Source organism: Neovison vison, chromosome 12 (genome assembly GCF_020171115.1).
Source record: "Neovison vison isolate M4711 chromosome 12, ASM_NN_V1, whole genome shotgun sequence".
Classification (NCBI taxonomy): Eukaryota; Metazoa; Chordata; class Mammalia; order Carnivora; family Mustelidae; genus Neogale; species Neogale vison.
The window spans coordinates 85,349,142-85,362,869 of record NC_058102.1 but is presented as its reverse complement, the minus strand read 5'-3'; the positions used below and the strand labels follow the sequence as shown (position 1 = coordinate 85,362,869).

At 56.3% G+C, this 13,728-nt stretch overlaps 1 protein-coding gene across 1 annotated transcript; it reads left to right on the top strand.

The window, feature by feature from the left end:
• The first annotated feature begins 1,540 nt into the window (after positions 1-1,540).
• DDN (dendrin) lies at positions 1,541-4,321 on the top strand. The gene is made up of 2 exons (XM_044226781.1): positions 1,541-1,760; positions 2,179-4,321. The coding sequence occupies exons 1-2, from the start codon at positions 1,552-1,554 to the stop codon at positions 4,079-4,081; spliced, it is 2,112 nt and encodes a 703-aa protein (XP_044082716.1). The 5' UTR covers positions 1,541-1,551; the 3' UTR covers positions 4,082-4,321.
• The last annotated feature ends 9,407 nt before the right edge of the window (positions 4,322-13,728 follow it).

The window sequence follows — 13,728 nt, the reverse complement described above, 5'->3', positions numbered from 1 at the left end:
ACAATCGTCCAGGCCCCATCCTCTTAGAAGGAAGGGTCTGTACCCAAAGGGCTGCATGATCTTTTGCCTCTCCCATTCTCCCCTAAAACCCAGTCAGTCTCAAAATCTGAGAATGGAGCAGAAAGAAAGACAAGGAACAAAATTACAGAGCCTCATAGCCTATTCTTAACTATTCCTCTCAGAAGAGGCAAATTATCCCTTCTTCCTCAGGAACTATTGCCATACACACTCTTCTCCCACCTCCCGTCTCCCCTCCCCTCCACTGGAGCTGCTGCCATGGTTGCCAGGATGGTTGCTAAGTCTCTGCATGGAAGGGTTGGCGTGGGCTGTGCTGCCACTAACATTACCATGGTGAATCAGGGGACACCTGGTGTAGGCTTGGGGGTGGGAGCATGTGGATGTAAGCAACACCCCCTGCCCCTGGGCAGAATGAGTGTAAAAGGTGAGCATCTTGAGCACCACTTCAGGTGGGGGCTAAGTGAGCTAGGCATTGTGGTAGTAGTGATGATGGGCAGCTCTGTGCTGGGAAGCGGGAGCCACTCGTTATCATTTCAGTTGCTAGGGTATTGGTTTTGCCAAGGGAGCACACCATTCCTCCTCCATCTCTTCTGAAAGAGTGCAAATGCATAAGCACCTTAGTCTGTCCTCCATAAGGCTGAGCAGAGCTGTGTGGGCACAGAACAGTATGACCCCCAGATCCTGGCTTCTGGATTGGGGGAGAGAGCCTGCTGTGGGGAGAGGGCTCCATACGTGCCCAAGGACAAACATCTAGAATAGGAACATGGGACAGTTGATGGCCAAGACAGACTCCTTGTGTCCTACCAGCAGCCCTGGGCTGCAACACTCAGAGGGCAAGGAGTTAAAGGTGTGGGGGGTCACCCTTTCTGAGCTTGGGGAGGCAGCTCTCGCCCAGAGTCACATAAAAGCTGCGTGAAAGCCACCGCCTCCTCCCTCCACCGCATGGAAGCTGGTTACTCATCTCTCTGCACCCGAACAGCCACTGCCGCTAAAAATAGACCCCCTGCACCCCAACCCCATGGAAACCAGCAGAGAGTGGCAGGCAGAGACCTTGAGTTCCATTCCTGTCACCTCCCTGTTAGGGAAACTGAAGTCCGAGGCAGGAAGTCAGTGGCAGAACCCTGGTGGTGGGGCACCCCACAAGCAGAAGAGTGAAGGGTTAAAAACGGCAGGGAGGTTGAAGGAATGGGGGTGGGGGAAGGGCAGCATCAGCTTGGCAAAAATAAGAAGTCCCCTGCCCACTCGTGCAGGTCCCATCAGGCTTGGGGGACATGAACAGTGGGAAGGGGCGCCCAATCCCGGGCCCCAGGGGGCGGCCGTGCACATGGGGGAGGCAGCAGCGCTGTGCCGTCCGCGCCCGCACCGTGTCACATGCGCGCGCACACACACACAGACAGGCACACACGTGTGCCCGGGTATATATAGTCCCCAGTCGCTGGGCCCGTCGCTCTGCAGTGGGCGCCGGCTCCTCGGGCTGGGAGGGGGCTCTCGGGGCGGGTGGGAGGGTGGGGGGCCGGGGTGGGGTGGGGCAGGATGCTGGATGGCCAGCTCTTCTCCGAGGGGCCCGACAGCCCCCGGGAGCCCCAGGATGAGGAGTCTGGCAGCTGCCTCTGGGTGCAGAAATCCAAGCTGCTGGTGATCGAAGTGAAGACTATTTCCTGTCATTATAGTCGCCGCGCCCCTCCTCGACAGCCCATGGACTTCCAAGCCAGCCACTGGGCCCGAGGGCCCCAGAGCCGCACGTGAGTGAAGGAGAGGAGACGGGTGTTGGGAAGAGAGTGGTGGGGCGGGGAGTGGGGTCCGGACCTCCCCGCAGGCACCAGCTAGTGCTGCTGGTCCCCTTTCTCTTTCCCACGCCTCCCCCTACCCCATTCCGAGGCCTGGGGCCTGACTCTTCCCGCATTGTTTTGGGGGGCAGGAGTGGGTGTGAGAAAGGGCAGGAGGTGAGATGGGGCAGACGTTGTTAAAGTGTGCATGGAGGGATGGTGAGGAGTCCGCCTTCGACTTCAGCCCTAACATATACGCACGTGCACACGGGCACACACTCACACACACCCCTCCACTCGGCTGCCCCAAATGGTCTCCAGGGCTCCCAGCTCCCCGGGCCTCGGCTCCCTTCCCCCACAAACTGCTCACCTGGGTTCCTGCTCATTGTCCCAGGTGTGGGCCGCGCCCGGGATCCCCTGAGCCGCCGCCCCGCCGTCCCTGGGCCTCCAGGGTGCTGCAGGAGGCGACCAACTGGCGGGCGGGGCCCCCGGCCGAGGCCCGAGCCCGGGAGCAAGAAAAAAGGAAAGCGGCATCGCAGGAGCGGGAGGCCAAGGAGACCGAGCGAAAAAGGCGCAAGGCTGGTGGGGCCCGAAGGAGCCCCCCCGGTCGGCCCCGCCCGGAACCTCGGAACGCCCCTCGGGTGGCCCAGCCTGTAGGGCCCCCGGCTCCTTCACGACCCGAGCGCCTGGGGCCGGCGGGGCGACCGCCCCGTCCATCCGCGCAGCCGCAGAGCGACCCAGGGGCGGCGTGGGCGGGGCCCTGGGGAGGTAGAAGGCCAGGGCCCCCCAGCTACGAGGCTCACCTGCTGCTGAGAGGCGCAGCCGGGACAGCCCTGCGACGACGCTGGGACCGCCCGCCACCCTACGTGGCTCCACCTTCTTACGAAGGCCCCCACAGGACCTTGGGGTCAAAGCGAGGCCCCGAGCCCTCCCAGGCGCCAACCTCAGCAGCCTCTGCTCCGATTCCGGCCGGGACAGAGGGAGGGTGCACAAAGAAGAGGCTGGATCCTCGGATCTACCGGGACGTCCTCGGGGCTTGGGGTCTCCGACAGGGGCGGGGTCTCTTGGGGGGATCCCCAGGCTGTGGAACAGCCGGGCCGAGGCTGGAGTCCTTGGGCAAGGGGGCCGCGGAGAAAAGCCTGGGGCTGGCCACTAGTGGTAGCGACGGCCATTCCCAAGCCAAAGCTGCTGTTAACCCAAGCACGGAGACGGCTCCTGCGGGCTTGGCCGCTGCGACTCCCAGCCCCCCGCGTCCCGCTCCCAGGTCCAGGCCCCATCTCAAGGGCTCCGGGGAAGGGAAAGAAAATAGGGAACAGAGCTGGCTCCCCAAATGCTGGATTCCCTCCCTTAAAAAGCAGCCGCCCCGACATAGCCAGACCCTCCCCAGACCCTGGGCTCCAGGAGGCACGGGATGGAGAGAGTCCCTGGGTCATAGAGAGGGGGCTCGACCTGAGACCTTGGAGGGTTGGAAGGGGACACGCCGCGCCCACACCCTACCCCGCAGTTCCCGCGGCCCTGCTCGTGGAGAAGGCGTCTTTGTCATTGACGCCACGTGCGTGGTGATACGGTCACAGTATGTCCCAACCCCTCGAACCCAGCATGTACAGCTTTTGCCCGATGGGGTTCCGCGCGTCGTAGGGGATGCCCCTAATCAATCGAAGCCCAACAAGGAGGAGGGCGAGGGAGCCGCGGCCTTTCCCTCCCCTTGCCAGAAACGGCTCTTGAGCAGTCGCCTTTCACACCAACTCGGTGGAGGGCACGGGTTCGAAGCTGAGGGCGGGAAGCCCGCGGACTCCTCCTTGGAGGAGCGCGCCTCCCGCATCTTGGGGCTCCCTGTTGGCGAAGTAAACCTTCAGGACGCTCCCCCGCAGCCGGGTAGCCCAGAGCGCTCAGCCTCAGGCCCAGCGGCCTCAGGAGGCACGGTCGGTGCCGAGGGCTCGGAGGAAGGGGCGGCGGTCCCGCGGCGCGCTGGCCGGGGCTGGCCGCGGACCCCAGGGCCCTACGCCGGGGCCCTGCGGGAAGCCGTATCCCGCATCCGCCGGCACACCGCCCCAGACTCGGACTCGGACGAAGCTGCGGAGCTCAGCGTCCATAGCGGCTCTTCTGATGGAAGCGACACAGAAGCCTCGGGCGCCTCCTGGCGAAATGAGCAACCCCGGCCCGGGGAAGGCGGGAAGACAGCAGAGCTGAGCGACAGCATCCGAGAGATTCTAGATGTCATCAGCCGAACCGAGGAGGCCCTCTTCGGAACGAGGGACACTAAGGGGACCCCACAGGGAAATAGGGAGCGGCAGTGACAGGCCCTTCCTTGTATTTGTGTTCCCCACTTTTCCATCCTTGGGACCACTGGTCCTCTTTCCTCACAGACTTCCTTCTACCCCTTCCCCAGAATCGTTCCCATACTTGAAATAGAAGCAGCCCAAATGAAAGGAAAGGGAACATATGCCAATTCACGATTTAATCCCTTCCTTTCTTTTTCCTTTCCTTTCCTTTCCTTTCCTTTCCTTTCCTCTCCTCTCCTCTCCTCTCCTCTCCTCTCCTCTCCTCTCCTCCCCTCCCCTCCCCTCCCCTCCCCTCCCCTCCACCTCCCTTCCCTTCCCTCTCCTTCCCTTCCCTTCCTTCCCCTCCCCTCCCCTCTCCTTCCCTTCCTTTCCCTTCCTTTTCCTCTTTCTTTCTTTCTTTCTTTCTTTCTTTCCTTCTTTTTCAGGACAGGTGAGGATGAACAATAGACTTTAATACCTGCTCCATTCAGGGCACTGGGGTAAGGTCTTCAGCAGGGGCTCATGCACTGGGTTCAGAGCAGAGCAGAGCGGCTTGGCCAGGATCAGGTAGGGGGGCAGGGATGTTATAGTCATAGGGCAACTTTAGGGCAGGATCTTGGGGTTTGGAGGGAGAAAGTGATGGAGAGGCTTCCCACTGAGGTGACCAGGTGATGGAGAGGCCCTTGGCAGAAGAGGAAGGGATCCAGATACAACCAGCAAAACAGGAAGAGGACTCACTTCGGAGTCACCTGTCTTGGGATAAGTTCATCCCTGATGCTTTGGGTCCTTGGGGGTGGGTTCTATCTCACCCTCTCCTCCACAGGCCAAGAAAGAGAATTAGGAATAAATGAATAGAGTCTAAGTGTCCCTCAGATGGCTTCATTGTCACCTGCACTCATGCTCAATATTCAAGAGACTGTCCAGGATTTGCAGAAGATCTGAGCAAGTTTAAGGGCTTCTATCCCAGTCTCTTAGGTGTAGGTGAGGGCTCCTCAAGGCAGAGCAGGATGGTGGCCTTGTCACTGTCCCTGGCCTGTGGTGGTCCAAGCTGGGGAGGGAAGGTAGCCAGTGAATCAGCTTGGGACCTCTTTAGGCCTTCCCCCATTTCCTCCTCCCCAGTGTTCCTTAGTGATGCTCTAAATCGTTACCACGATTTCCCACCCCGGTGGTATCACTCGTCTGAAAGAACCGTGAAACTTTCTTGCATCTCTGCCTATTCCAGAAACCTTGGCCAGTCGTGGAAGGGGGAGGTTGGTCCCAAAAAGCCTGTAGGTGTGGGGTGTGATACTCGCTGTAGCCACTACGGGGCGCGCGCAGGTCGCGGATTTCCCCGGTAGCTAATTCTCGAGTCCCCCCCCCCCACCACACCCGGGCACTGTTAGTTAACCAGTTGATACCCAGTTTCTGCGCGCAGGTCCCCCACCTTGCCACCTCCAGCCGTGCTAGGTCGGGAGCAGGCCTCTGGCCTCTAGGCCTCTGGAGCGCGCGGAGCCCCTCTTTGTACTTACCCACGCCAACCGGCTTGGGACCCAGACACTGAAGTCTTTCTTCTCTCCAATCTTGGACAGTTCTGTCTCTATTTACTAGCCATGTGAATTTGGCCAAATCACTTCACCTCCCTGAGCCTCAGTTTCCTCATCTGTCAAATGGGGGTTTATAAACACCTACCTCGCAGGGTTGTTGTGAGGATTTTATGCGATAATGTATGTAAAGCGCCTTGCACAGTGCCTGGCACACAGTAGGCGCTCAATAAATCTAAGCTTCCCTTTGTCCAACCTTGGCATCTCTTTCCTTTCACCAGCCCAGTCGCTCCCCTGTGTCTCCCCACAGGACTCCACTGTTTCTTCCCGCCTGGTGGGGCGCTGGTGGGGGGGAACTCCTTTCTTTGATGGAAACTCCCTGCGCAGCCCTATCACCCCCAGTCGGACTTTCCTTCCTTGCCCCCCACCCCACCCCCGCTGGCTCTTCCCAGTGCCCCGGCGCACTCCCCCCACCCCCCCATTCCGGGCAAGGGCTGAGTCAGCCTGGGTAAATTTAGCTGCCAACTCGGCGGGCGCGGGGGCTTCGCCCAGACTCAGTCCCAGAGTCCTGGCCAGCCGCCTCTGCCCCCATCCCTACCGAGTCACTCCAACTCCCGCTCTGCGTTCAGAGCCCAGCCCCATTCTCAAGCCATTTATAATTTTGGTCTTCAGTTATCTCGATGTCACTCCCGACCAGTACAGGTCAGAACGGGGTAGGAGAGAACAGAAGTTTGGGAGGTCCCTGGGCTGGACCCTGTGCTGGGGCAGGCTGACCTTGGTTCAGTGTGTATGTGTGTATGTAGGGATGTCTCTCTGGGCTTCTGAACCTGAGGGGACATCAGTGATCAAAATTACCCTGGAGAGTTCATCTCAGAACCTGCCTGGGACCCACAATGTAGAGTTTCAATCAAGTTAGTTCTTGCTGGAGGAAGTAAAAGAAGTGAGGTTCCCTTTGGGAAGAGATCAAAGTTTGCTGAAGTCTGTCTACTTTTCACCTGCAAGTCTAACTACTACCAATTCTAAGTACTAAGCATTTACTGAGGACCTGAGAGGAAGCAGGCCCTGGGTTGGGCTCCAGGAAAGAGAGGAATGAAGATGAAAACACACCAATAATGACAGTAGTGAGCAGGAAGTGATAAGTATTATCAGGAGTCAAACAAGGGAGATTGTGTGGATTTTATGAGATCAGGAAGGGCTCCCTGAAGGAGGTGGCATCTGAGATAGAATTTGGGGAAAGGAGCTCCAACTAGAGGGAAGAGCATAAACAGAGGTATGGATGTGGGGAAGCAGGGTATGTGTAGGAAATTACCAGTCAGATTAGACTGGAGTTGAGGGTACCTTCAGATAAAGACAGGTGTGAAAACTGAGGACAGGCTGAGGCGAGCCTGGCTCCCTCAGGAGTGTGTGCCCTGGACTTCTGGGCTTGAGAAGAGAATGGACTTGAGCCCAGGAGGAAGATGGAAGAAGGCTAGGGCAGTGGTGAGGGCATCTGCCTGGATTTTGCTATAGCCCAGGGTGGTAGAAGAGGTGAGCCCTGAGGGTAGCGGAGGGGCTGGCCCTGTGGAGGGAGACTCCGCCATACAGCCAAAACCTCTGTGAGGTTGAACAAGCAAGAGGTCAGTTTCGAAGAGTTCACCCACACTGCTATCATTGTCGGTGAAATAGGGCAGCGTTGTGTTTAGAGTATGGACTCTGGGGCCTGGCAGCCTGCGTTTAGATCTTGCCTCTGTCTCACACTAGCTGTGTGACCTTGGGCAAGTTACTCAATCTCTCTGTGTCTTGGTGTCCTCAGTTATAGGATGGGGTTATGAATAGTGCTTTTATTCATAGGCTTCTTGGGAGGATTAAATCATTCAATATGAAGAGCACTTGAAAAGAGAAATGACTGGTGCTTAATAAGGGATATACAAGGGTTAAGCTCTGGTTATTATTTCTTTAGAGCTATTTCTTTAGTACTGGGGATATAAGAACAGAAGGGGATAGGGAGAGAAGTAGAGGTTGGGGAAGAGCAGAAGCAGGCAGCAGAGACCAGGTCAAGAGGAGAAAAAGGCCCTGGGGTGGAGACGCGGTCCTTTGAATGGTCGGATGGTGTACAGGGAACATTTGGGGAGTTAGGGTGAAAGGAAACATACCCTGCTTCCCCAGAACATCTTTCATCTTTGCCTAAGGGTAGAGTCAGCACTGGCTGCTAAAGATCTGGGGAGACAGGGACAGAGAGAAGAGGAGGAGTGACTGTAGGTCTGGGGGCCTGCCCTTGGTGAGCCATATCTCAGACTGGCCCTACATGGCACTGTGGGTGGGAGGCTGGAGGCTCCCTGCTGTGAAAATGACTTCTAAATCTGGCTTCGTCTGCCAGCTGGCCAGCCTCTCAGAAACAGAGGCCACAACCACCCCCAACCTTGGGACAGCCTCACAGGTCAGGTGTAGTGACAGCAGACGCAGGAGGGCTCGGTCCACTTGGAGCAGCAGCTCTCAGGTTAGCACAGGCCACTACCCTGCCAACAGCCAGGTTCTTTCCATGGAAGCCCTTTTCTGTCCTGAAGCCGGGTTAATACGGCTTTAGAGGGCCTAAGGACTCCCTCTCCTTTCAGACTCTCCTGAGAGGCCTGGGACTTCCCTCAATCAGCCGCAAATGGGTAACAAAGAACCAGGCCATAATTCCAGGACTTTAGGGGATCCAGGGTCAGGAGTGAGCATAAGGCATGTGAGGAGGAGAGGGCCAGGAGAGATGGCTGGACATGAGTACACAGGGAGTGGGTAGAGAGTGTCTGTGGAGAAAGGGGAGCACTCCCTCGGTTACTCATCTGGTCAGTCCTTCATTAAGCTTGTATACCAGGCCCTAGGGACACACCAGGGACTCAGACAGGGCTCCTATTTTCAGGGGGCTTCCAGTCTAGAGTGTGTATGAGACAGGGCAAGGGATATGGGAGAGGAAACCCACAAAATCACTATAGTGTGGGCTGTACAACATAATATATGTTAATGAAGGCATTCCTGAGGATCTAGGCAAGCCTGTTAGAAGGATCAGTTCCCTGACAATGGGTGGCTTCAGGGAGTGGGAGATGAGTCACTGAGGTGCATCCAGACTGAGTGTAGGAAGGCTCAGTCTGGATACTGGCCCCTCATCTCCATGTCTTCACATAGAGTGGGTTTCCTTCCTTGAAGCCCCTGATACTACAGAGCTTTTAATGAGTCCCTTTTAAAGAAGAATTACTTCATCCATCTGTCTATCCATCCATGCATGCCTCCATCCTTCTGTTCATCCCAGCAAGCATCCACCCATCTATACATCCCACTATCCATTTATCCATCCATCTCCCAACCCTCTGTCGTCCAGCCAGCCATTTATCCGTCCATTCGTTCACTCATGCATATATCCACCATCTGCCATCTCTTTCTTCTCTCTCTTTTTTAAAGATTTTATTTATTTATTTGACAGACAGAAGTCACAAGTAGGCAGAGAGGCAGGCAGAGAGAGAAGAGGAAGCAGGCTCCCTGGTGAACAGAGAGCCCGATGCGGGGCTCGATCCCAGGACCCTGGGATCATGACCTGAGCTGAAGGCAGAGGCTTTAACCCACAGAGCCACCCAGGCACTCCTCTTTCTTCTCTTAATGATGACATCTGATGTGCCTAGCTCCATGCCACAAAGAATGCCAAGATGAACAAAACATGAACCCATGTCCTCAGGAAGGTAGAAGCCTAGTAAGAGGATAAGTAACTTACACAGATAACCTTCTATGGGACGGCCTGTATATGCTGTTAACCAAAGCCTTGCCAAGATGCTGCTTCAGGAAGGCCATCTTGCCAAGGGAAATTAGAAGGGCCTGATGGAGGGAGGGACATTCCAGATGGGTTTCAATGGGAAAAATGGGGAAGAGGCGTATTCCAGGGTATGGGCAAAGGTAGAGAAGTGGGAAAGCATGAAGGCTTCACAGGGAACAGAGGCACTGGGGAATGCAGAGGTGCAGGGACTCGGGAACAGTGTGTGTGGGTTAAATCATGAAATGGCCTGGAAAGCAAGGATAAACGTTTAAGCTTTAGTGAAAGGAATTGAAGAAGAGAGAAGGGGCAGAGAGTTGTTGAGCTGCGAATGTCCCAGTTGCCTCCTCAACACCTATATCATTGTTTTCTCTGCTGCCTGGTTATGACCTTCACTGGTCTTGTTACGTTGCGAAATCCCCTGCTGGACCATGAGTTGCTCAAGACTAGTGCCTTTGGTTTAGCTCCATATCCCCTACAGGCTTGACCTGGAACAGGCTTTCCGTAAATGCTGGCAGAAGATAAGAACAAATTATAAAACCGTGTAACAGGGACACTGGCACAGCAATTCAGCCTCAGATGTACAGAAGGAGAAGGGTCTGCTGCCTCGTGTTCCCAACCTCCTGGCATAGGGAATAACCCCGCTTCCTTTGCTGGAATCTCTCCAGGAGCTCTTCCAAGAGGCACCACAAGGTGGCGCTGTTCCAATTGTAGCGCAGCGTTCTGCCAAGGTCCTTAAAATGTTCGCAGTTGGAGGAGTGCCCATTCAAGAACTGTCCCTGGATCGTCTAGACATTTCCTTCCAGCAAGTGCTGAGACAGAATAAAAAGGCTAAGTGCAGCTATGGAAATGAAGAGCCAACAGACCCCCAACTCCAGTGTAAGAACTGGCCTCATCTATCCATCCATTCCCTGGACAGTGCCTACTATGTGTCAGGTACAGTGTTAGGGTCTTGGAAAACCAACAGGGACAAAGACATAGTTCCTGCTCCCAAAGAGATCAACATCTAGTCCTAATCAAAACCCAAATCTTCCTTTGCTATCTTTCTCTCTTTTACACACACATACACACACAGAGATGCACACACAGATACATACACACACCTGTTCCCCAGACCAATGCCCTTGACTTGGGAAGCCATCTCCACATGAAATCTACTCTTTGGCATGCTCACCCTTCCAAATCCACGTTTATCCCTAAGGTTACTGTATGGCCACGTTAGTGTGACCCTTAGATGTTCCCTCCTGGGCTGATTCTTTTTGTCTTTTCTGATCTCCCTGACCAGCCCTTTCCTAGTCTCTCTCCCAACCTCCCCCATCACATCCACAGCCATGCTGCCAGCTCTGGAGGCTCTAGGGACCTCCCGAGAGTATGTCTGGTATGGATTAGGGCCTCCCAATATTTTACAGATCTGAAGACTACAGGAACACAAAGGTGGAACTGCAGAAGGGCCCTATGAGACCCTGGTGTCACCAGTCCAGAGATGAGGAGAAAACCAAAATCTCAGAAACATGTCCCTGTGTGGCCTGGGGCTCTGTCAGCCAAACCTGTCCCAGGCTGCCTTCCTTTCCTATCCACTTTGGGGGGACCGGGCCTCTCCCTATCTGCAACTCCATAGTCATGGCTATGGGAGACACTGGTTGGGAGGTGAAGCATTGTGGGACATTGTCCACTTTCCCAAGATGCTCTAGGGCCCAACTTAGCCCTTGGCGGGTTTGGGAGAAGAGAGGAGGGAGGGTTGGTGCTGAGAGTGGGAGCCAGGCCCATCGAGGTCCCGGGAGTGAATACCGCATTGTTGGCCAGGCCAGAGTCACAGATAATTACCTCAATTAGTGACAATGGGAGAGTAATAAATACAGGCTTAGTGTCTCCTACCCCACCAGGGCTCCGAAGATTAATCCAGGCTGACGGGCGGGCCCTGAAAGGCGTGATGGACAATTCATTAAACTCCCCAAATGCCGCACAACCTGGGCGTGAAGGCTGAGTTAGCCCCCTGGGGGCTGCGCCTTTGTCCTGATTGTGTGTCTCCGCCGCAGCCGAGCCCGGCAGCCCCCAGAGAGTGGGGAGGTGAGTGGGGCTCCCCCAGCCCGGCCAGGCGGCGGGAGGATTAGGCCTCGGTCCGGCCCTGGTTGCCCTGGCACACCAGCCCGGCCGGGCTGGAATGTCCGTGGTGGGGAGCCCGCCGAGCGGAGGGGCGGGGCCGACAAGGTGGGGTAAGGGGGGCACACAAAACCGGGGGCAGGAGGAGTTAATTAGACGCCAGCCGAGGAGGGCGAGGGGCCACAATAGGGCCCAGGGGCCGCCAGGGACGGCCTCTTCACTTCCGAGGATTAATAGGGAGGAGGGAGAGGGGAGGGGTTCAGCCCTGGGGGAGGAGAGCTGGAAGCTTCCCAGGGTGGCACTGCCCCCTTTTGCCCAACTTGGCACCTACTTGGCAAGTGGCTGGGAAGCAGGAGGCTCTGGCGGCCTGGGCAGGTGTCCCCTCAACATCTCAGAGAGTGGCTCTTTCTTCCTGGCCTACCCTGGGAGATAGCTGGGCAGGGAGGCAAGAAAGGATCTTTCATTTCTCTAGGGAATAGTGGGAGCAAGAATGTTTGAGGGCCCTGGTTCTCCACATCCCGCCTGGCTCTGCCAACCTGCTGAGGCAGAACTGGGAGCCTGGAGCTTTACCCTTCCTGGTGATACTGCCAGGTTCAAGTCCAGAAGTCCATAGGGGGACTTGGCGCTGATGTGAACATGTGGGAGTGGGGCTGCTGTGTGTGCACGAATGAATGCAGACACACTCATGCGTGCTGGTGTGCTTATGCATGGGGCCTGAGGCTCAGCAAGCCCCTAGCGAGTGCCCGTTGAATGAATGAATGAACTTCGGCTTTGCTGAGAGTTAATGAGTATGAGTATGAGAAAGAGAAGGGGTGCTGAGCTGCCCCATGACCCAGGTTGGCATTGGGCCCTCTCCTTCTGAGGTCCCCACTGTGGCTGGGGGAGCAATGGAACCCCACCTCCGAGCAGATGAGCCAATGTCCAGGAAAAATGAAGAGGTGGTGGTTCCTTCGCTTTGAAAAAGGAAAAAAAAAAAAAGTGCAGAAGCGTCTTGGAAGCCCCACTTCCTCCTGGGCCCCAGGAGCAGGGCAGCCCTGGCTCCTCCCTCGGAGCCACCCCACCCTATCCCCTCCCAGGGAATGACAAGGGAGCGAGTTGGCGGCAGTTCCCCGGGCATATTTATAACCTGCTGCTCGCTCACCAGCGTCTGCTTTTAGCCCAGACGGGGGAGGGGGCCGGGGGGTGGTCTGTCTCCTGCTGGGCGCCCCGGCTGGGTGTGGAAAGAGTGAGTAAGGGTGAGTGGTGGGCAGCTCTGTATGGATATTCCTGCTCACACCACAGCCAAACAGCTTATTTTCTCCTCATTTTGTTATTTTTCTCCCTCTGGCCTGGAGTGGAGGACGGAGCCAGCCTGAGGTGTGTGTGTGGGGGGGCTAGACCCTGGGGTATTTGCAGCCCCACTGACGGAGTTTTTCCAGGGTGCGTGTGGTGGAGTGTGTGTGTGTGGTGCTGGCTCGCTGACCCCCTGGGGACTGTGCAGCCCTGCCATCTCGGTCCTCTCAGCTTTTCCGCTCCCCCCCCCAGGATATTTCAGTACTGGTGCCTCCCTCACTTGCTGAGGCCAACCGTGCATCCGGGGTCCCTGGCAGCCTCGGGTCCCCCTGGATGTGTGGCACCTGGCACCTAAGATCAAAGGTGGGCGGAAGGATAACCAGAGCAGATAGGGCAGAGCAGGGCATTGGGCCGATTCACGCCAGCACTAGCCTCTCTAGGCACAACCCTCAGTGAGGATGGCACAGAAGATTGGAACATCAAAAGAATTTGCTTTGGGGCTCCTGGGTGGCTCAGTCAGTTAAGCAATTGCCTTTGGCTCAGGTCTTGATCCCAGGGTCCTGCAATCCAGCCCCTTCTTGGACTCCCTGCTCAGCAGGAAGCCTGCTTCTCCCTCTCCCTCTACCCCTCCCCTCTGCTCATGCTCTCTCGCTCTCGCTCTCAAATAAATAAATAAATAATCTTAAAAAAAGAGAGAGAGAGAATTAGCTTATTTGTAATGTTTTGCAGATCCTATCCCCCTTTGCTTTTCTCCCCAACTTTTTCCTTAGTGCGTGGCCCTTCGAGGGCCAGGCCTTATTCTGCACTTCCCTACGCACCATGAATTTCCAGCCCCTAGAAGTGAAGGACCTCCATGCAGCAGACTTGGTTATGGGGGTCTGTCCTTAAACCTCAGGGGTGTGCAGAGGGTTTTCTACTCCACCGAGCCTTCACAGCACCCCCCTATTATTCTAACAATATGCATTGATGTGCTTGATTCCCTGGCCACATTGGAAACTCCTCCAAGTGGGCTCTTAGGGCCCCGTATCCCC

Bases quoted from the DNA above. Each gene is read 5' to 3' on its own strand.
- DDN (XM_044226781.1), top strand. From the start codon at position 1,552: ATGCTGGATGGCCAGCTCTTCTCCGAGGGGCCCGACAGCCCCCGGGAG. The intron at 1,761-2,178 runs GTGAGTGAAGGA...TCATTGTCCCAG, and splicing joins CGAGGGCCCCAGAGCCGCAC to GTGTGGGCCGCGCCCGGGAT.